The sequence below is a fragment of the Stenella coeruleoalba genome (genome assembly GCF_951394435.1).
Source record: "Stenella coeruleoalba genome assembly, chromosome: 2".
Lineage (NCBI taxonomy): Eukaryota > Metazoa > Chordata > Mammalia > Artiodactyla > Delphinidae > Stenella > Stenella coeruleoalba.
In genome coordinates, this window is record NC_137147.1 from 72,489,439 (window position 1) to 72,513,342 (window position 23,904).

The 23,904-nt window shown below is 43.2% G+C and overlaps 1 protein-coding gene and 1 long non-coding RNA gene across 9 annotated transcripts in view; one reads left to right on the forward strand and one right to left on the reverse strand.

Moving 5' to 3' along the window:
* STXBP6 (syntaxin binding protein 6) overlaps positions 1-5,056 on the forward strand; it is a 319,768-nt gene extending 314,712 nt beyond the window's left edge. For 7 of the 8 annotated variants that reach the window (XM_079912942.1, XM_079912941.1, XM_079912943.1 and 4 more), the window contains exon 6: positions 1,657-5,053. In XM_079912942.1, coding sequence (XP_079769068.1) covers positions 1,657-1,680 — 24 coding nt within the window. In that variant the 3' untranslated portion in view covers positions 1,681-5,053. Of the gene's footprint in view, positions 1-1,656 lie in introns of all 8 variants that reach the window. The other variant, XM_079912945.1, reaches the window with a different exon arrangement.
* The window catches only part of LOC307181966, a 117,066-nt gene that overhangs the window by 23,630 nt on the left and 69,532 nt on the right, over positions 1-23,904 (reverse strand). The window lies entirely within an intron of this gene.

Sequence of the window (23,904 nt, forward strand, 5' to 3'; positions counted from 1 at the left end):
TCCCCTTAGTGCCAGTCCCAGCTGCACCGGAGAGGTAACCAGGGTCTGGTGTGAGAAGCAACACGACTGCTGCTGAGGATTAATGACTGTGGGTAAATTGGCAAAGCCCATTAGCTGAAGGTTAACAGCTGAGTGAATAACAGGACAGCAGCACTGATCAAATATTTATGCTGGGTATTCATTATGCACAACGCTTAACAGCTCTGTGTTGATTTGAATGGTCCACATCGCTAAATAATGTACTGAAACTAGAGACAGAGCAAGAAGCGGAGGCCATACAGTGGAGGGGCTCAGAGTGTGGCCAGGGAGTGGGACGGATCTGAGAGAGAGCCCTGGCTCTGCCATTTCCACCCACCATGTTTCCCGGACTGTAAACTCTTCGAGTTCAGGAGTTAACCTTCTTGGCAAAAACCCACAGCACTGAGCACAGCAGCCTGGACACACTCAGGGCTTCACAAACACCATCTGACACCCACAGCACTGAGCACAGCAGCCTGGACACACTCAGGGCTTCACAAACACCATCTGACACCCACAGCACTGAGCACAGCAGCCTGGACACACTCAGGGCTTCACAAACACCATCTGACACCCACAGCACTGAGCACAGCAGCCTGGACACACTCAGGGCTTCACAAACACCATCTGACAGTTGACTGGCTGGTGGCATCAGCACTGCAAAAGGTCCTTGGGGGTATTCACTTAGGCTGGCTTCACCAGGTACAGGCACCTGGAGCTCTTCCAGCTGACGCTGCCCAAGTAGAGATTAATTTAGCGACATGACTACCCCCAGTAACTCCAGCCCTAGTCTCAGGGACTAGTCCCTAATACCAGACTCTAGACACATGAGGGATCACAATTCAGCCTCAACCCTGCTTCTGCTTCACGTCAGTATATGGGCTCCTTGGAAGGGATCTGGCTAAGGAAAGCAATGTCAGATTAATCTTATGTGTTGTACCTGCATACATTTCCTTAAATATATTATCATGGGCTCCAGCTGGGCTTGGGAAGCTACTGAATGATACAGTGGTATTTGGTGTTCCCATTTATACAGATCTAACATTTCAATAAACCACATTTTTCAAATACCAGTGAGAGCAGTAAGTCAAGGTCTGAATTTGGTCTATTGTTCAGTCCTGGTTGGTAAAACAGTCTAATTGTCAAGTGCTTTGGACCTGGTTGAATGTCCAGGATATTACGTGGATTATTGCAGCTTGTTTGTTTCTCTACAGTTGGTGATTTTTAATACTTTACGAGATGTCAGTAAATACATTTGGAGAGTGTTGGTCTTCCTGGATAACTAGTAACCTGGGAGCCCAGAGGCCTTTGTTTCTAGGGTAGGTCACTCATTCTGCCTCTACTTTGGCTCTTCCATTTGCTCCTTCAGTGGCATGAAGGAACATCACGTAGCACGCTCCCTGACCTGGACACGTACACCAACAACAACACTGGAAGGACGAGTGACAAATGCAGTGCTCCGTGGACCGTTTAGGGACACGCTGCACATGTACTAAGGGCCACTGTGCACTGTAATGGTGATCTGCCTCAGCAAGAAGGATCTTGGTGTCGCTTCTCATCGCGGATGTGGGGAAGGAGCAGCAAAGGAACCCTCCCCACTGCTGATAACATCTTACTTGTGTCCCTTTCTCTCCTTAGCTTGCCATGAAGCACAAATGCTGAGAAACTGCCTCTCCTGGTGACCTCTGGAGAGAAAATGAAGTTTGTTCAGCAGTTTTTACAAGAATTCTGGACCTCCGCTTGCTTTTTTTTTCCCCCAAATGTGGACATTTAGGTTATTTTTCCTTTACAGATGTTAATATGAGAGAAAAGGTGTTGTGTTTATACGTTTCCCTAATAATCTTGCTAAGAAATGCTGCAAGCATCAGCTTCATTTTTTTCCCACTGTGTGTATGCGTGTGTCTGTATGTGTTTCTTCTTTAAGGCTTTCTCGGTTTTTTTTTGGTAGTTTGAATATGAAATTCGGACCAAATGATATATTGAGCTAGGTCTAAACTGTATTTTTTTCCTGATATTAAGCAGGAAGACATTTTAATGTGGTGACGTCAGATGTTATTGTTCTTGGTTGGAAATAAAAGTCAAGCAGTGATTGGCTTCACTCAGTCTCTTAGGTACTCTTAATTTGAAGGTTAAGATTCTAAATCCTGAGACACAAATCTGTATTAGAAAAAACAATTGGATTTATCAGGGGAAACAGCAGTCTTAGATTTTGCTTTTTGTGTAGGAACTTTTTGCATGAGCCATCACCAGCATTCAAAAAAACAAATCAGAGTCACAGATAGAAATCTACTTTCTGAGCTACAGTTTAAATTCTTCCATTACTTGTTTCCAGGCTGATTATTTAGAATTACCGTATAAAGGATAAAATTTTGAGATGAAAGACCTAAGGAAAAGCCCATTGAAAAACCTCTGTGCATTCATGAATGTTTCTTTGTCACTGTCCCAGATTACGGTAGCCGGTCTTGAAAAGAGCTTGGATTTTTATCAAGAATTGATTTGTCCAGATAAAGGTCTGTGTAAAGGATAATGTGAAAAGATACTACATTTTAAATCTTTTTTCTCTTTTTACGAAGTCATGCCTGTTTAGAGACGCCTTCATGATGTCCTTGGGAAATGGCCTTCGGTTCTTGGTATCTGATTTTTGGAGGTTTTGATGTTGTTATTGCTATTAATCTAATTTAAAGTGTGGGTTTCTTGACAAATTGCATTTCATGGCAATTGCAACTTGCCTGGTCTGACATAAAACAGCACAGTCATGAAGCCTTTACATTGCAGTCAGACTGAATGGGGTTGGTTCATACAGCTCCTGATTTTGTATCACTCAACACAGGCCTGGATTTTCAGTCTGGGAGTTTGGTTTCTTAGAAGGTTAAAATGCTAAATATAAAAGCTGTGCTTTGTCGTCCTGAAACAAGGAGGCAAGCTGTACATCCCAGATACATATGCTCAGCCTCCCGCTGCGATGCACTGATTTTTTTTAAGCTGCCTGGATCTTCAGGACCCCTTTCTATTCCTTCCTACCCATTGAGGCCATGTGTATTGCAGGCTCTTACACAGCAGCATATGATGACTTTGGGATTATTTATGCTGATCTAAATAGCTTAAGTTCTCCTGATAAAAGCATTCCCAGGGAGATAGAAAATTGGGCTATTGTGGGGGAAAATGATCTTAGTCACTATGTGTCAAAAGGGAGATGGGATTTGCCAGAGACAAAATTTCTGAATCCTCTTAGGGAGATGATCCAGTTCAAGAAAACTCTCTGTAAAATTTATCGGGTAAACTATATACATGTACTATAATATTTTGTACTTTTCTTTTGATGTCTTAAAAGTTTAAAGCAGCAAGGAACTTGCTGTCTGGTGAGTACCATTGGAAGCATTTACAATTTCTAAGAAAAGCTGAAAATCTCACGCCACATAGGTTTTCTTTGCAGGCCTCAGTATAGAAAATGCACGTGCGCGTGCGCACACACACAGATATATTCATCTTCCCGAAGTGGATTCTAGCTTCAGATAGACAGTTGGTATAAATAATTGAAGTGGTAAGTCTAAAACGCCCCGACAATCAGCCAAACTCGATTTGTCGCCACGTATCTAACGTCAGTGTTTGTGAAGCTGCTTCTAGAGTAGCAGAGGGTGAGGTCATAAGCATACCGTGAAATTTGAGATTTTTCCCTCTCCGGTAGACTTGTGATAGTTACTCTTCATAAATATAAGTACTCCACATCTTGCCCTCTTTCCTCACTCTCTGCTTATCCTTTTAGACTTAAGTCTTCTTGGAAATATCCAGGATTTGAAGAAAGCCTGTCTGCATTGTTTTTACCTTCCTCTATGGATTTGCTTCCAGACTGTGGTCATGTCCTTGACCTCCCTGTGTCCAAGTCCTACTACCTAGGCCTCTGCCCACAGAAGAGGCCAAACAGCAACCCCAGTCCCTCCCGGACCTCCTGACTTCTTGCACAGGAGCGAGTCCTGTGATGACGTACATGAGGTTCTTTGCTATCCTTTTGTAGAAGGTGCTTCAATACAAAATATTAATACAATCTAACCTAGAGAAAATTGCTAAAATGACTCACATTATTTGGGACCAATTCAGTGGCTTGCTAAAATACATTTAATTTCTTCGTTTCATTTCTGCACCTCACTACTGAGTTTTGGAAATACTACATTTCAGTGAAGGATTTCTTAAATTGTATTGACAACTCGTAAAGAAAAGAGACTTGCCAGTGTTCTCACTTCTTCCTGGAATGTAGCTGTAGTATTCTTCCCTAGTACTATTAGGTACCTGTGTACAGGAAGTAGACAGTGATTCAGGTTAATGTTTCATATTGAAGGTATTTGTAAAATGTAACAAGATCAGTAGTTAACTTTTTTAAGCTCTGAAAAAATAAAGATTATGTGTTAGACTTAAAATTACAGTGAAATCTGTCTTAATACTACTTTTGTGGCTAACAAAGGTTATGCATTTATGTAAAAATATTTACAGAATGCCCTCAATAAAGGATATTAAAGATAGGTTTCGCTTTTAAATTTTAGAATTGTGGCACTGCTGATGTCTGTTGTACAGTTATTAATTCTTCAGAAGTTCCCTAAGATGTCAAATATCATTTTTGTTCCTTTCAGAGACAAGTAACACCTGCTCTGTGATTCACTAATACAGCAAACTCTAATTTTGTCATTAAATATTTGAATTCTGTGATGAAAGTTCGTTTCTCTCCGTTATTTGGGAAATCTCTCAAACACTACCAGATAGGTAGGCAACGTCACACTTTTGTTGCTAATGGGAAGACCCTGTGTGCCTCCAGGAGACCTAAGAATTGGGATTAGCATTCTGATAACATTTCTTCATGGACATTCTAATGGGAGAACTTGAAATGTAAAAAAGACTAAAGAGCTAACTAACCTTAATTTAGACAATGAGCTTCTATCCAGCAAGAGTTAAGTTTTTTTATTTTCTTCTCATGGGCAAAGCAGTTAAGCTGATTAGTAGTTGCCTTTCTGCTGATATTAGTGATGTGCTCAACTCAAGTACATATTACTGCATGTGCCCTCATTCAGCAGACTGTTTTCATGTCCTTTTAAACTGGAAAGAAGACTTGATCAAATTATGTCAATCTATTTTTATGGGAAAGCAAATGCAACTTATTGCATCGCCATTTGCTTTCAAGGCAAGTAGCTTTGGTGATCGCTGTAGCAAAACAACCCTCTGTAGGTTGGCATAGACACAGTGAAGCAGGCAGACTTTGAAATATTTCCTGGGAGGACTGCAGGTGGAAGGGAAAGGCTACCACCTCCACTCTCCAGAGAAAAAAGGATAGATGGTTTGCCTAGATGAGGACTTGGCCTTTAGTTAATTAGGTATTTAAAGGCACCGTTCTTGTGAACTAATTATAAACCCACTGACTTGCAAAGATGAGCTTTTCTTTCAGTATAATTTTTGTTAGCAATTATACCACAACCAGCTCTCAAATTTTATGGGAGAATTAATACAAATGTATATTTTTTTAAATCAGTAATGCCTTTCCTTCTTGCTGTCAATGAGGACATGCTTAGAAAAAACTATAGTTGTCCCTTGAATAACGGGTTTGAACTGCCTAGGTTCACATGCATGTGGGGTTCTTTTCAATAGATGCATACTACAGTACTACGAAATCCACAGCTGGCTGAATCCAGATTCAACCAACCACACATATGGAGGACCAACTGTAAAGTTATAGGCGGATTTCTTATTATTTGGGGGGTGACCCTTTCATTGTTCAAAAGTCAACTGTATTGACTTATCAATCATCATCTGCCTAAACAAGCAGATTGAGGGCAGGGTGAGACAGAAGAGGGAGGATAAAAATACCAGAAATAAATTTCAAACAAGTGCAAATGTTTCCATATTATTCCCTGATGATAGCCATCCTGTGTCCCTCCTTTCCCTGGCGTGGGCAAACCTGGGTGGCAGCTGGACATATGTATGCACATCCACATATGCATACACACAGCCGGCATTAGAAAAGATACACGCACCCTAATGTTCATTGCAGCACTATTTACAGTAGCCAAGACATGGAAGCAACCCAAATGTCCATAGACGGAGGAATGGATAAAGAAGATACGGTATATATATATACAATGGAATATTACTCAGCCATAAAAGGAATGAAATACTGCCATTTGCAGCAACATGGATGGACCTAGAGATGATCATACTAAGTCAGACAGACAAATATCACAGGATATCATATGTGGAATCTAATTTTAAAAAATGATACAAATGAACTTATTTACGAAACAGAAACAGACTTACAGATATTGAAAACAAACTTATGGTTACCAAAGGGAAAGCATGGGGGTGGGGGAGGGATAAATCAGGAGTTTGGGATGAACATACACTACTATGCATAAGATAGATAACCAACAAGGACCTACTGTATAGCACAGGGAACTCTACTCAGTATTCTGTGATAACCTATATGAGAAAAGAACCTGAAAAAGAATGAATATATGTATATGTATAACTGAATCACTTTGCTGTACACCTGAAACCAACAACACATTGTGAATCAACTATACTCCAATAAAATTTTTAAAAAGAGCTGAGCTGCACTCCTAGATTCACCTGAATTCTCTTAGTGACCCCTTACTGCCTATCTGGACATAGACTGGCAGGAGACAATAGTTCCAGGGGTCAGTGAAATCTGAAAGTGCCTCAGGTGGGCCATGATCAGAGCATGCGAAATACAAAGACTGAGACATGGAAGAAAAACACATCCCACCCACGAGGCAAGTCTTACTTTATTTCAGTAAACGTGAGTGTGCTAATGGCTGTCTTTCCACAAGATGATACAGAAGATGGATTTCCTTTAGGTTTGCTTTTTGAAAATCCAGGGAGTACATATACATAAAATGATTTTGTAGAGCCAGAGCCAGTCTGATGCAAAATTGATCTCTACTTATACATCAGCCCCCTCCCCGTTCTCCCCTCCACGCTCTTCGCCTTGCTTTCTGACATTTCTTAAGTTCAGCTTTAAGCTAACCCCTCCTAAGGTGTTACCTGTATTACAGTGCTGGTTTATAGTGGCTTAGGGCAGTTTCTCCATCCAAGCTCTGTGTCACAGTTATTTGGGGAGGCTTTGGAAAATGTACACATTTTATTCCCAATTTTGCTTTCTTGTTGCCCCTAGTCATCTTGTCTTTTGCAAAGAAAATAAAATGGCTCCAGCAGGCCTGAGCAGTGGGGCACTGGCTTCTCCAGATGCTTACTAGATTTAAACCAGCAAATTAAAGCCGTCAAGGAAATTAACATAATGTGCCTTTAAGCTGGATTACTGCTATAGTGTAACCTTCTGCCTTGACCCCCATTATATTTTCTCCCTTGAGCCTCATCTGGAGCCTCAGGATTTCCTGAGTCGGATTTTCACTTCCCAACCCCCTCCCACCCCTGAAGTTTTCTGCCACATTTTCTTCTTTCTGCTGATGAGTCATGGTCCTGGGCATTGCAGGTCTTTGGGGGGGCTGCTTCAGTGGCCTGTCCCACTGGGCACTGCAGGATGTAGGCTGGTTGGGCAAAGCCACCTTGTTTCCCTCAGTCCCACAGGAACCAGTAGACAGACCTAAGAGATTCTAAAATGGCCACTGAGGTGCACTGTCCCTGCGCTCACGTTTTGTCTATTAGGCATTTTAAATGCTATTGATTCTCTCAGATAGAGTGGAGCTGTTCCTATAGAACATACATTCTTTTCCTGTCTTTAAGTGCTCAACCCGTTCAAGGACGCCTGTTTCAGTGGGGTCTGGCCCCATCACACACTCATACCTAAATGTGTCAGAGGCTGGACAGGAATCGCCATTCCGACAAGTCCCAGGTTTCACTTATCAACACTGAATAGGAGCCTTTGTCCTATGACACTGTATCCCAATTGCTTTACCACTCGGGTTATTTGTCAGATGACATGGAAAGAAGGGAAATGAGCTCATGAATTCTCAGCTTTCCCCTGAGAGCTAAAACATGGCTGGGATGGTTCACAGCTTCTGAAGAAAACTCCTCTTATATGCTCTGACCATGTGCACCAAGTGCTCTGTTTAATTATACTACTACATACTCGGTGATTGAAACCTGAAGCTTTCTGTTAGTTTTTCGTAAAACCAATCCTTTCTTTCACTGCCCCAGGAAGGAAAATCTGGTTCCTACGATCAAACATACTTTTTTATTCACAGTACAGTGGCTTCCTTCAAGGAGTTTTGCTTTTTGTACACCTGGAATTACAGTGACCGATACTGGTGGACGCATGTACATTGGTCTGAAACTTTCCCATACTGAAATAGCCTCAGCATTCGGACAGAATCTGTGGGAACGAACAATGTGTAAACTGTGTCCCACCCCACACCCCCCGGGGACTAAAAATAAAACACACCTTTAACTGGAGTGGACATGGGCAGGACGCCCCCTTGTGGTGGTTTACTGGAGGCAGCATTGCCCTGTGGTCCTGCCCTGCTTTGAGTTCCAGCTCCAGTCTTACCAGGTGGGTGGTCTTGGGCAAGTTATTGACTCTCTCTGTGCCTGTTTTCTTAGCTTTAAAATGGGAGTGGCTGTCTACTTTACACGTTATCATAACGATTAAATGAAATAATGAATGTAAAGCCTTTAGCCCTGTGCCTGGTACATAAGGCTTCATGTACGTCAGCTCAGCTCTGGGCTATTCTCTGTGATGGACCCAAAATAAAGTAGTAAACCTTGCAGGCTGACGATGCCTGCCAGACCATACTGCTGGCTAGAAGAATGGACGTGTTTTTCTTAAATCCATGTTGGTACAGGGCACATGGGCAGACATTCCAGGCCTCTTTGGCCATTTTTATGATCTATGGACATAGATTCCCTTGATATTTCATATATTCCAGCCCTGGGATAAAGGAGAGGCTCTGGTCTAAAGGCGCCCAGGGGTAGCCATTTTCTGGAGGAAATTTCCCAAAAGACTAAATTCACAAGAAAGAGGACTGAGAGAATTTGTCTTTAGTGTCTGTGGCATCAACTACAGGAATGGAAATGAGTGGTCTTATGGTCTAGGAGATTATCTGATATGCCCTTTGGGCAGCAATTCATACTCCTCTTTAAAAAGAAGTTCAAGGTTGGCCTACATATGTATAGCATTTCTTTTCTGGAAGCATCTTTAGACATTCAGCTAAAAGAAGGAAAGAAGGCCCCAGAAAAACTATGATGGCAGCATACTGTTTCCCCACGATTGTCATGGTGCTATTATTTATGATGTCCAAGTAAACCCAACATGATTTGGGAAATAAGTCATTTGCAAAGGACCATCCAGGCAAGAAGGATCAGGCTAGTTATAACAATGGATCTGCCCCACCCCAAATCCCAAACTCTACTTTTCTAAAAATTACACTATGCATTATTTTTTAACAAATTGCAAGCCATGCAAGTTTCTTTATAAAAATCCTTTCTAGCTGAGAACCTCCTGGCTTTGTCATTAGCTTTTTGTTCTCAGGCAAATTACATAATTTTTTTGTGTGGTTTTTCTCCTTTCAAAGGAAAATAATCTACACCCTGCCTGCCTCAGAGTCCCGGTGAGTAAATTAAGATGTGTGGAATGTGAAAGAGCTCTGGGAAGTACAAAGTGCTAAAGAAGTGTGGGTTTCACACTAAAACCTTGATCTTCAACTGTTCCCACCCAGTGCCTAAGGGATTCCTTTATACACCACCCCCCTTTCCTCTACAGGTCCATCCTTGTAGTACTAGATGGTATCATTACCCCTCTCTTCCCTCTCTCTCAAGGAAAAAAAATTCCCACAGACAGCTGGAGGCTACTTGCCATCTGGGAAGCAGAACAAAAGCAGGAGTAAGAGACAGTCCCAAACTGCTCAGGGAAGGGGACAACTGGGCTTAGAGGCAACCGCAAGGGAAAAGATTCAGAGCATTCCAGGGGCTCAGGGAAAGAACTCCTGGGCAAGTCTCCTGGATGCAGCTCACCTCAGGACCACAGGTAACTCTCAAGAGTTCTGACATCCTAGTATATAAAGTGCTCTCCACCCACGTGGGAAGACTGATTGAAAAAAGAACATTTCAAGAACCAGTCAGAGAGGATGGACATACTCCTCAGGACCAGGGGCTACATGGAGGCACGTCCATGTCCTTACTGTGTCTGGGGGTCCTAAGGTAAGCCTGACATGAAGAGGGCCACAGAAACGGCCGAAGTCTTAGGAATTCACTGAGTAAATGTGAATGCAATGACAGTTATTCCAGAGAGACAGGATACTGATTAAAGGATGCGATCTGAGGACGTTCTTTCAGACACAGGAAAGACTAGACACTCTTCAGCTCCACTCACTGGGAGCAGCGTTATTATCCCGACTAGGGAAGACCGGGGCCATCAGCTCTGTTCTCCCCTTTGGCGTGTTTCACCTGGCCTCACTTTCCCTTTAGAAAAAGCAGGATAAAGGGCTAGAAGTGGACATAACTGTCTCCTCCCAGGCCTAATGCCAAGTAGGTCTCAGCCACCTACTCATGCTTCTGTTCCTCTGGGCTCCACCAGATTCTCCATGGTGGGTGAGTTCCCCCCCCACCACACACACACACACACACACACACACGCGCGCGCGCACACGCGCGGCTGTCCTCATGCACATGCCACTCACCAGCTATGTTAGATAAGAGAGCTTGAGGACCCCACATGGAGAACGGGAATGCGAACCGCAGTCGAACCCCCTTCCCTGGGCTTCCTTAGGGCCCCTGTTTAGTTTTCCGCCTACTCAGTTTCTCCTCCCCGAGGTGGAACGAGGGTAGATGAGAGGCAAAAGGAGGCTGATGTTGCCACTGGGGGGATAGCAGTTAACTCTACCAAATACCATCCTTACAAAAGTGTGAGTGACAGGAAGGGGCAATTAGGGAAAAGGACTGACTCTTCTTTCGGAAGCCATTCAAACCCATCCTTACAAAAGTGTGAGTGACAGGAAGGGGCAATTAGGGAAAAGGACTGACTCTTCTTTCGGAAGCCATTCAAACCCATCCTTCTCTGTGACGAATGGTCCAAGAGTAGCCTTGCCTGTGGGCAGATGTCAGCTTCTAAGCCATAATTCCACAAGTAAACCCACACAAGACACTGGCCTAAAATTTCATTGTAGGCTTTTTATCTAAGAAAAGCAAGCCTTGAATATAGTGCTCAGGTCTGCTTAAGCCTTCAAGAGTTCGATCCCCCTGAGTTCAGTCAGGACAGGAAATAAATCCCACCTCATTACTCACTGTGCTTTCACTGGCCTGGCCATCTTTCACTTCTCCAAAAATGTGAGGTTCTTTTGCACCTAAAATCTTCACATGCTGTCTCTGATGCCAAGAGTACTTCTTTCCCCAACTCTCCTCGTGGCCCTTCATTTCTCATCTATCAAGTCTACACTTAAATGTCTCCTCAGAAAGACCTTCCCTGACCACCACATCTCAAGGAGATCCCTTGCCTTTTCCTCTCACAGTATCCCTTCTTTCCTTTCATAGACCTGATGGAGACGTGTATTTATACGTTTGTTTTCTTCTTTACTGTCTCGCCCACATCCAGCTCGGAGAGGTCAGGAACCATGTCTATTTAGTTCACCAGGTTGCATCAGGACCTTGGATTTACCAGGCACTTAGGACACTCTTATTACATAAATGAACCTGTCCTCCACTTAAAGCCCCCATGCAGGACCAGTAGGAGTTCACAGGAAAAAAAAAAAATCCAAATACCTAAACACATGAAAAGATATTAGCCTCACTCATAGTTAGATGACACTTGGTAATCAAATACTATTGAACAAGACCACATTTTTGAAGGCAAATTGTTAACATTTATCAAGATTCTCATCACTTGAACCTGCCCCCCTAACTCAGCCACACCTCCAGGCTCGTGCTCTGCTGGTCTTCAACCACCAGCTTTTCTCGACCACCCACACTGTATCCACACTCAGATCGCTGTTTCTTAGCTCACCCTCATTAAAGCAGCTGAATTACAGTAAGTTTCTCCAGCTCTGGAAGACGGAAAGCAGTTATCGGGGGTGAGTTAACTCCCCAAAACAAATAAAATAAATACACTCTGTTTTTGTGTTCCTGTTTTATATTGGGTGTAGTCAGGTACTCCACTGCTCCCATTCACCTTCTGCGGCAATGCATTCTCCTTGACTCTAGTACTTTCCTATTCTTTAGGAATAATGCTTTTCTAAGCATTAACTGTGGTATTGGGCAACCCTCTTATTCTTCTACACCAGTTATCAGTTAACTGTCTCTCAGTTCCAAATCCACACTTTTTTGCTCTACTCTGTGATGCTGGAGCTGGACTCTGTGAACATTGCACCTGCTGCTTTTGGACTCCTGAGCAATTAATCACTTTTAACTAATTAGTGATTACTGATGTTAAATTCTGCCTATTCCAATAACTGGCATGGTTTATTTTTCCTGCCTGATATAACATCTCAGTAGATTCTCAGGCAACTGGGCACAGCAGCTGTTCCAGCCTGTAATCATTCTCCCCAAGTCTCTTTTGGCAAATCCCTTACTTCAGGCAAATGATCTAATTTCCTACTTTGCTAAGATCAAGACTATCCTATTGAAAATAATCTCACTCCTCCCACCTCCTTATCTAAGTTCTGTTGCATCTCCTGCACTCCCAACTTTAGTACTCCTGTACCTATTTAATGAGTACCCCTCTTCTGGAGCCCTTGATTCCCACTTCCTTCTGCTTCTTCAAAGACCTACTCCATCAACAATAACCTCATTTTCTTATATCACTAGTCTTTCCTCCTTCACTTTTCCTTCTCTCTCTTTTTTTTCTTTTTTTTTTTTTTTGTGGTACGCGGGCCTCTCACCGCTGTGGCCTCTCCCGTTGTGGAGCACAGGCTCTGGACGCGCAGGGTCAGCGGCCATGGCTCACGGGCCCAGCCGCTCCGCGGCATGTGGGATCTTCCCGGACTGGGGCACGAACCCGTGTCCCCTGCATCGGCAGGCGGACTCTCAACCACTGCGCCACCAGGGAAGCCCCACTTTTCCTTCTCTTAAAGGACAAATGTTTGCTTCCTCTATCGTGAAATCTGTTCAAAACTTTTTCTTGCCCTTGCTACCAATTAAGATACCACCTTCTCGCGACTCCTGCACAACAGATTTCTTGAGTGAATGGTCTCGACTCACTAAGCCTTAAAAGTCTGGTTTCTTTCCCCATCATCCTGCTGGCACTGCTCTCTCAGGGACAACCCAGTCCAAAACTCGATGACCAGTTCTCTGCAGTCGCACTGAAGTCATCCACTTTCTAGCTTTCTGACTTGCCTTCTTCCCACCCCAACGGCATACTTTTCCAAAAATTCTGTACTTCCTCTCTCCTCTTTTTACACACTTTTTTCCAAGTCAATGAATTCATTCCACACGCTAATTCTTTTTACTTGTAGGCAATTCTACTACTCTAGCCTTGACCTTTCTCCTGAACTCCAGAACTGAATTTCTGGCTTCCTGCTGGAAATTTCCACATAGCTCAACAGGTCCAAATCTGAATTCACCTTGTCTCCTCACAAGCCTGTCTTCCTTCTCTTAACATCCTACTTAGGCTGAAAAACTTGCTCTCCTTGATTTTCCTTCCCTTTCCCTTCCATTTTCTCAGTCATAAACTAGGAATAATAATAGTGCTCATCTCATGGGGATAAAATTTTGTTGTAAAACCATTAAGAGAGTTAATATTTTTTATTCCTACGATCGCTTCAGTTAGTGGAAATCTGGCAATCATATTTCTTATACACCACCTTTCCTGCATGACTTTTTCCATCTCTGTCTCTAACCTAGCTCTGACCCTCACTAATGTTGACGTGAACTACTCCAATTGGCCAACATTTATCAATAGTCTGCTGTATGCAATGTGTTTTTCATAATAAGATAATTCATACTCAGTCTCAAAGAGTTCTACTTTTTACTCCAGTGGGAAAGGCAAACACACAAATTGAATACAACCCCAAATGAACTGAGGGCTGCACCAGAGATTGGGGGTTGCAGTAGCATTTCCCTGCCTCCCCAGTCCAAACCTGCCTGAAAGTACTGTCAGATTCATCTTCAGAAACTGATCAGTTACATGAGAGTTCACATATTCTTATGCCAACACAGAACAAACAAGGAATAAAATGGAATGAAGTAGATTTGTAGAAGGAAGTAAAAAGTGGTGTGGACTGTGGCTAACTGAACGTGGTGAGTGTATGCCCTGAAAGGGCATGCTGGTACTCAGTTTCAGTCATTGTGGCTATATGGGAAGCAGGCGAGTCCTGCTATATCCTCCAACTTTTTAAAAGAGAAACCAGAGTAGACATTTTTATGTGAACCACCTCATTTGAGCCAAACAAAACACATCAGTAGGTAATATCTGGCTCATAGGCTATGGCTACCATTTTGGGAGCCCTCATTTATGTCACTTTTCTGCTCAAAAACGTTTAGAACATCCTCATTACCTGCAAAACTAAACCTGAATTCCTCAGTCTGACATGCAAGGTTCTACGTGATCTAACCCCAGCCACCTGCCCAACCTACTCCTCACTCTCACATATGATAGTGCAATCCTAATTCTACTACAGGAGGCCAGTTCTCTCACCTCCTAGGCTTTGGTCACAATGTGTGCTGGCCCAGGATGCCATCCCCATTCAAATATTGTCTATTAATGAAAACACAACGACCCAAAACCTATGGGACGCAGCAAAAGCAGTTCAAAGAGGGAAGTTTACAGCTATACAGCCTACCTTAAGAAACAACAAACATCTCAAATAAACAACCTAACCTTCCACATAAAGCAATTAGAGAAAGAAGAAAAAAAAATGCCAAAGTTAGCAGAAGGAAAGAAATCACAAAGATCAGATCAGAAATAAATGAAAAAGAAAAGAAGGAAATAATAAAACTAAAAGCTGGTTCTTTAAGAAGATAAACAAGGGCTTCCCTGGTGGCGCAGTGGTTGAGAGTCTGCCTGCCGATGCAGGGGACATGGGTTTGTGCCCCGGTCCGGGAAGATCCCACATGCCGCGGAGCAGCTGGACCCGTGAGCCATGGCCGCTGAGCCTGCGCGTCCGGAGCCTGTGCTCCGCAACGGGAGAGGCCACAACAGTGAGAGGCCCGCGTACCGCAAAAAAAAAAAAAAAAAAGAAGATAAACAAAATTGATAAACCATTAGCCCGACTTATTAATCAAGAAAAAAAGGGAGAACTCAAATCAATAGAATTAGAAATGAAAAAGGAGAAATAACAACTGACACTGCAGAAATACAAAGGATCATGAGAGGTTCCTACAAGCAACTATATGCAACTAAAATGGACAACCTTGAAGAAATGGACAAATTCTTAGAAATGCACAACCTTCTGAGACTGAACCAGGAAGAAATGGAAAATATGAACAGACCAATCACAAGCACTGAAATTGAAACTGTGATTAAAAATCTTCTAACAAACAAAAGTCCAGGACCAGAAGGCTTCACAAGCAAATTGTATCAAACATTTACAGAAGAGCTAACACCTATCCTTCTCAAACTCTTCCAAAATATAGCAGAGGGAGGAACACTCCCAAACTCATTCTATGAGGCCACCATCACCCTGATACCAAAACCAGATAAAGATGTCACAAAGAAAGAAAACTACAGACCAGTATCACTGATGAACACAGATGCAAAAATCCTCCACAAAATACTAGCAAACAGAATCCAACAGCACATTAAAAGGATCATACACCATGATCAAGTGGGGTTTATCCCAGGAATTCAAGGATTCTTCAATATACGCAAATCAATCAACGTGATATACCATATTAACAAATTGAAGGAGAAAAACCATATGTTCATCTCAATAGAGGCAGAGAAAGCTTTCGACAAAATTCAACAGCCATTTATGATAAAAACCCTCCAGAAAGTAGGCACAGAAGGAACTTTCCTCAACATAATAAAGGCCATATATGACAAACCCACAGCCAACATCACCCTCAATGGTGAAAAACTGAAATCATTTCCAGTAAGATCAGGAAAAAGACAAGGTTGCCCACTCTCACCACTATTATTCAACATAGTTTTGGAAGTTTTAGCCACAGCCATCAGAGAAGAAAAAGAAATAAAAGGAATACAATACAGAAAAGAAGTAGTAAAGCTGTCACTGTTTGCAGATGACATGATACTACTATACTTAGAGAATCCTAAAGATGCTACCAGAAAACTACTAGAGCTAATCAATGAATCTGGTAAAGTAGCAGGATACAAAATTCATGCACAGAAATCTCTGGCATTCCTATACACTAATGATGAAAGATCTGAAAGTGAAATTAAGAAAACACTCCCATTTACCATTGCAACAAAAAGAATAAAATATCTAGGAATAAACCTACCTAAGGAGACAAAAGACCTGAATGCAGAAAATTATAAGACACTGATGAAAGAAATTAAAGATGATACAAACAGATGGAGAGATATACCATGTTCTTGGATTGGAAGAATCAACATGTGAAAATGACTCCACTACCCAAAGCAATCTACAGGTTCAATGCAATCCCTATCAAACTACCACTGGAAATTTTTACAGAACTAGAACAAAAAATTTCACAATTTGTATGGAAACACAAAAGACCTTGAATAGCCAAAGCAATCTTGAGAAAGAAAAGCGGAACTGGAAAAATCAGGCTCCCTGACTTCAGACTATACTACAAAGCTACAGTCATCAAGACAGTATGATACTGGCACAAAAACAGAAATATAGATCAATGGAACAGGATAGAAAGCCCCGAGATAAACCCACGCACATATGATCACCTTATCTTTGATAAAGGAGGCAAGAATATACAGTGGAGAAAAGACAGCCTCTTCAATAAGTGGTGCTGGGAAAACTGGACAGCTACATGTAAAAGAATGAAATTAGAAGTCTCCCTAACACCATACACAAAAATAAACTCAAAATGGATTAAAGACCTAAATGTAAGGCCAGACACCATCAAACTCTTAGAGGAAAACACAGGCAAAACACTCTATGACATAAATCACAGCAAGATCCTTTTTGACTACCTCCTAGAAAATGGAAATAGAAACAAAAGCAAATGCGACCTCATGAGACTTAAAAGCTTTTGCACAGCAAAGGAAACCATAAACAAGACAAAAAGACAACCCTCAGAATGGGAGAAAATATCTGCAAATGAAGCAACTGACAAAGGATTAATCTCCAAAACATACAAGCAACTCACGCAGCTCAATAACAAAAAAACAAACAACTCAATCCAAAAATGGGCAGAAGGCCTAAATAGACATTTCTCCAAAGAAGATATACAGAGTGCCAACAAACACATGAAAGAATGCTCAACATCATTAATCGTTAGAGAAATGCAAATCAAAACTATAATGAGATATCATCTCACACCGGTCAGAATGGCCATCAACCAAAAATTCTACAAACAGGGCTTCCCTGGTGGCGCAGTGGTTGAGAGTCCGCCAGCCGATGCAGGGAACACGGGTTCATGCCCCAGTCCGGGAAGATCTCACATGCCGTGGAGCGGCTGGGCCCATAAGCCATGGCCACTGAGCCTGCGCGTCCGGAGACTGTGCTCCGCAACGGGAGAGGCCACAACAGTGAGAGGCCCGCGTACCGCAAAAAAAAAAAAAAAAAAATCTACAAACAATAAATGCTGGAGAGGGTGTGGAGGAAAGGGAACCCTCCTGCACTGTTCGTGGGAATGTAAATTGATGCAGCTACTATGGAGAACAGTATGGAGGTTCCTTAAAAAATTACAAATAGAACTACCATACGACCCAGCAATCCCACTACTGAGCATATACCCTGAGAAAACGATAATTCAAAAAGAGTCAGGTACTACAATGTTCATTGCAGCTCTATTTACAATAGCCAGGACATGGAAGCAACCTAAGTGTCCATCAACAGATGAATGGATAAAGAAGATGTGGCACATATATATACAATGGAATATTACTCAGCCATAAAAAGGAACGAAACTGAGTTATTTGTAGTGAGGTGGACGGACCTAGAGACTGTCATACAGAATGAAGTCAGTCAGAAAGAGAAAAACAAATACTGTATGCTAACACATATATATGGAATCTAAAAAAAGAAAGAAAGAAAAAAAGAGCTCAGAAGAACCTAGGGGCAAGATGTGAATAAAGATGCAGACCTACTAGAGAATGAACTTGAGGATACAGGGAAGGGGAAGGATAAGCTGGGACAAAGTGGGAGAGTGGAATGGACATATATACACTACGGAACGTAAGGTAGATAGCTAGTGGGAAGCAGCGCATAGCACAGGGAGATCAGCTCGGTGCTTTGTGACCACCTAGAGGGGTGGGATAGGGAGGGTGGGAGGGAGGGAGATGCAAGAGGGAAGAGATATGGGGACATATGTATATGTATAACTGACTCACTTTGTTATACAGCAGAAACTAACACACCATTGTAAAGCAATTATACTCTAATAAAGGCGTTAAAAAAAAAAGAAACAAATATTGTCTATTACTCAGGGTTTCAGTCAACATCTTTTCTTCCCCAAAATTTCCCAATTTTTTTGCCAAGCTGACTTTACTACCTCTTCTTTTACACTCCCATTGCTTTTCCTGATACTCTGGCACATTTTGCTGTAATTTATAGATGTGATTTGCTCTCATGGCTAAACAGCCATCTCCCAGAGAACTGAGACTGAATTTCAATTATGTCTGCATATCTAAGAGCACACATTAGTAAATAACATATGTGTGTTCATGTATTACATGAGGACATTGTCTCAGTCAGCTCAGGCTGCTGTTACAAAACACTATAGACTGGGTGGCTTAAACAAGATATCTCACAGTTCTGGAGGCTGGAAAGTTTAAAATCAAGGTGTCAGGCAGATTTGGCTCTTGGTGAAGACACTTCCCGGCTTGTAGAAGGCTGCCTCTTCATTGTTTCCTCACATGGCAGAGAGAGAGCTCTCGTGTTTCTTCCTCTCTTTATAAGGGCATTAATTCCATCATGAGCACCTCACCCTCATGAGCTAATCTAACGCTGATTATGACCCCAAAGCCCCACCTCCAAATACTATCACACTGGGTATTTGGGCTTCAACACATGCATTTAGGGGTATACAACATTCAGTTCATAGCACACATGAATGACAAATGTTACTGTAAGGCTTTACCATGCCTCTACCGTCAAAAAAGACCAACCTAAAGTATTTTTCTCTTTCTTTAACACTGTTTACTGCTTCCATTTATATATTAATTTTTGGATTTTTTTTTTAACCTAAACTCTGCTGAGAATTGTGTATGTGTCTGTGTGGGCATGTGTAGTGTGCATGTGTGGTATGTACACATACACACTGAACAAATCACTTTGCTAAACCTTAGTTTCTTCACTTGTAATATGAGAAAATACTACTCATCTCATGGGGTGCTGTCAGCATTAAATGAGATAACTGCATGTATGGCAATTTGCATACTGTAGGCATTCAATGCACGGTGACTCTATTGTGGCAGTGGTTGTATGTATGTTTGGCTATGAGAAAGCTGAGGTCTTCCTTTTCACAAATAATAAATCTAAAATACTTTTGAAACTACAGACCAGAATTCCCTGGTGGTCTGGTGGTTAGGATTCCTCACTTCCGCTGGAGGGGGCGCGGGTTCAATCCATGGTCAAGGAACTAAGATCCTACATGCTGCGTGGCGTGGCCAAAAGAAAAAAAAAGGAAATTACAGGCACCTGTGAGCTGTGCCAATACATGTTGTACAAAGACCTAACCGGTTGTGCAGAAGAAAGAGGATGAGAGCATAACATCCCTGGAACAGAAGGCAAGGGTGAAAGCTTAAGACAGAGGTGACATCAACAGGTCACCAATGAAACTGTGTGTGGTAGCAGGTGGGGGAAGTGTGATAGATATTTTTACTCTGAAATACGGATGCCTGCAGCACAGCTGGTGCTTCCTGTCAAGTAAGGTGGAGCTGGGAGTGAGAGTGGGGCAGAGAATGGGAGGAACAGACCTGATCCTTCCTAAGGAGGCTTAGGCCTGGGGAGAGGGTGCTGATGAACTCACATTCCAGATATCTCTACTGTTTTCTGAAGGTTTCCTCTTAGACCCTTCTTAGAAGAAGCATGTATGCAGACCATGAATGTAGGTACACCAAGGTATGCAAACCAAGAGCCAGAAGAGACCTTGAGAGTATGTGCTCAGTGCCAGCAGGTGAATTCCTAAGCCACCTGAGGAAGAATTTCTCTCTTTTCTTTGATCAACTTGATAGTACTTCTGTAGCCTACCACACACCAGCGTTCTTCATTCCCCCTGAATACCTTATAAAGAACATATTTCCTCTATTCAGACAGACTGGAAAGAACCTATGAGAACATTAATGATGGCTGTGACCTTTCAGTAACAAAGCGTCTGACCAAACAACCTTAAAGTCTGGTTTGAGAGGGCCCTGGTAGGCTGAATAAATGGCCTCCTAAAAGTGTCCATGTCCCAATCCCTAGAACCTATGAGTAAAAGATGATTTTTACAGAAGTGATTAAGGATTCTGAGATGGCCAGGTTATCCAGGTGACCCCAATGTAGTCCTAAGGGTTCATATAAGAAAGAGGCAGGTGGGTTAGAATCAGTAAAAAAGCAAGGAGAGGGAGAGGGGGAGGGAGAGAGGGGGAGAGGGGGAGAGGGGGAGAGGGAGGGGGAGGGGAGAGGGAGGGGAGGGGGAGGGGAGGGGAGGGGAGGGGAGGGGAGGGGGAGGGGAGGGGGAGGGGAGGGGGAGGGGAGGGGGAGGGGAGGGGAGGGGAGGGGGAGGGGAGGGGAGGGGGGGAGGGGAGGGGAGGGGAGGGGAGGGGGAGAGGGAGAGGGAGAGGGAGAGGGAGAGGGAGAGGGAGAGGGAGAGGGAGAGGGAGAGGGAGAGGGAGAGGGAGAGGGAGAGGGACTGACTGGAAGATGGTAAACCACTGGCTTTGAAGATGGAGGAAGGGGTACAAAACACGGAATGCAGATGGCCTCTAGAAGCTAGAAAAGGCAAGGAAACAGATTGTGCCCTGAGCTTCCAGAAGGAACACAGCCTTGCCAACGCCTTGATCTGAGGACTTCTGACCTCCACAAGTATAAAATAATAAATTCATATTGGTTCAAGCCAATTTCTTACAGAAGCAAAGGGACACTGAAATATCTACTTAACCCCAAGGGGAGGTAAGTGAGCTCTCAAGAGGGATCGCCCACAAGGTGGAGGCAGGGGTAGGGTTTCCCTCTGAAACCACAGAGAGCCAACCTCAGACCCCAACCTCAAGCACAGATCCACATGAAGAGAAATGAAAATTTAAAGCAGAATATACTAAATGCCAAATGGATGACAAGTTCAGCTAGGGCTTTAGGCATTTAGAGGAGGTAATGAATGAATGCTTCTCCTATTCAGCCTTTCCATGACAGGCAAGAGGTTGTGTGCCCAGGTTTTTCCAGGACAGTCCAAATTTGTAACTGTCATCCTAGTGTAATCATGAGTAGGGACTACTTTCATTCTCAAAAGTGTCTGGCACCATGATAAACCACATGGGCATTCTAATGACAGAGCACTAGACAGGAAGCCACTGGACACTCCATACCCTGTTAGGAATAGCTTTGAACTTGGATCTCAATGCATAATTAAAAAATGATACCCAAGTTATCACGCCACTGAAATCTTAGAAAAAACTTTTGGTTGACTGTGAGTAAAACAGACATTTCAACAATACCTGACATACAGTACTCAGATTCTCTTGCTGGCAAAGTTAAAGTGAGGAAACTTAATTTACATTGTCTAATGAGATAGTGATTTTAATGTATGACACCTCCTGCAGCTGAAGCAGTCGAGAAGGATTTTTGTTTTTGGTTTTGCTTTGAAGCATTACAATAAGCAGGATGGTGGTAGTGGTACAGAGTTGGGGAAAGGAAGAATTGGAAGAGTTGGAGAGGGAGATTATAAGACTATAAGCAACACTGAAAAGACAGTGAGTTCTAGGTTTCTTGCCACATTTACCTGTCTTAAAGAGCAATCATTGGATCCTACATTTGAACTTGATTCTCAAGGTGCTATCCTTCCAAAGACATTTCCTGCTCCAGATGGGAGGACAGACAGTGGGAAGGACAGACTCAACTCTGAGTCTGTGCCAGGAGGGTGCTTTGGAGTGCGGAGGTGAGAGCTATGTGTGGGGCTTCAAATCCACATGTCACATCAAACCAGGCACGGGTCGAATCGTGTCACTCAAATTGGTCCATAAAGGGATAAAAATTAAAATGCTGATAAGTGAGGACATTTATCGAACTATGGGAAGCTATTTAGTGTGCTCAAGTTCACGCCTACCTTTGGGGGATTCTGATGAGCCTCCATGTCTTCTAGCCACCTTATTAGCCACGATTAATGCAGTATCTAATGGGGGCACCTCGTCTTCTGTGTTCTTGAATTCCTCTTTGTATCCCTCCTCCCCTGGGATAATACCACCTAGGATTCCAGGGCTGACCTCTGGTTGAATTTGCAGAGGTTTTTGTCTAGTCTCCTTTGCACACTCTCCCTCAACACTCCCTTCTCTTCACTCCAGGCCTCCTGGAGGCAACAGTAAGATTTCTCCCAAGGTATTTGTGTAGTTTTGTGAGAGGAAGATTAAAAAAAAGAGAGAGGAGGAGAAAGGGGTGAGGAGAAGAAGTGGGGACGGGGGGAGGGGAGTGAGGAGGAGCGGGGAGGAAGGGATACAGGAAATATTCCGTATTTCGGGGTAGAGTGGCTGGGGAGAGGGGAAAAGACCACTAAAAGTTCCTGGTCAGTCACAGGCCCTGTGTCCGCTCCATGTTTTAACGTCTCAGACAGGCTGAAAACGGGTCTGTGGGAAGTCGTAACACCTACCAAACCCTCGACAGCCGCTATTCTTCACAGAGGCTGTGAACAATGGCCTGGCTGCCAGCGTCTGACTGAAATAATAGCTGTACCTACAGGATCATTTGGAAGACAGATGGCGGAGGCAATCCCCATTCATCTGCCAGCAGCCATTTCATAAATTCTCACTGTCCTGTCTGGCCCAGGAGGGGAAGGCACAATGCAGCCTTGCTAATTATCCAAGCTCATTAGATAATTATTTTAAAGACAGAACTTCTGTCCCACCTCTCCTGCTCCTCCACCCAACCCCCCCGTGCCAACCCTACACCAAGGCGCTTTTGAGAATACCTTTGGCACCCTTAGAAAAAGCAGGTCTCTAGAGCGTAAAAGCCTTGATTTTTGCTAGGTGGGGGTTATATTTTCATTTTTTCACTCTGCCCTCCTTCCCAGTAAGTCTTGCAGCTCCAAAATTAGGTCGTTCGCCTTCCCTACTATTTACTGCTTCCATGGTCTGGCCCATCAGTATTCCATATTTCGAAGTCTGGATGACTTTTCCCATTCTGAGCTGCCATTCTCTCCTTAAAGTACCAGACACATCTGTTATCGTTTTTCTAGCACACATTAAGCCAAGACTTAACTCAAGGCAATGGTTATGGATTTAGAGAACTTTCGAGAGCTCCGTATCATTCCAGCGCATCTGAAATCCTTCGTTGTCATTCAGAAGCAATTTATGAGAATCTACTAAGTGGATGTGAACAGGAATGAGGGTGGGGAGAAGCAGGGAAGCCCTACAACTGAGGGTGGCTTATTGAGCTTTGACCTGTGCAGTGACACGGACCCCACACTGGCTTCAGTACTCTGCAGTCACCATCTTGAAATTCTTAATCATTTTAACAAAAGCACCGCATTTTCATTTTTGCACCGGCCCTACCAATTGGCAGCTTGTTCTGCTACAATTGTTGGAAAAGGGGAGCATTCGGCAAGGGCTTAGGAAGAACTACCTCCTGGGCCAAAGTTGAGAGGCCAGAAGCTCCAGACAGAGCAGAGATGAACCAGTGGAGGAGAGGCAACGATCAGTACATGTGGCAAGGGAGA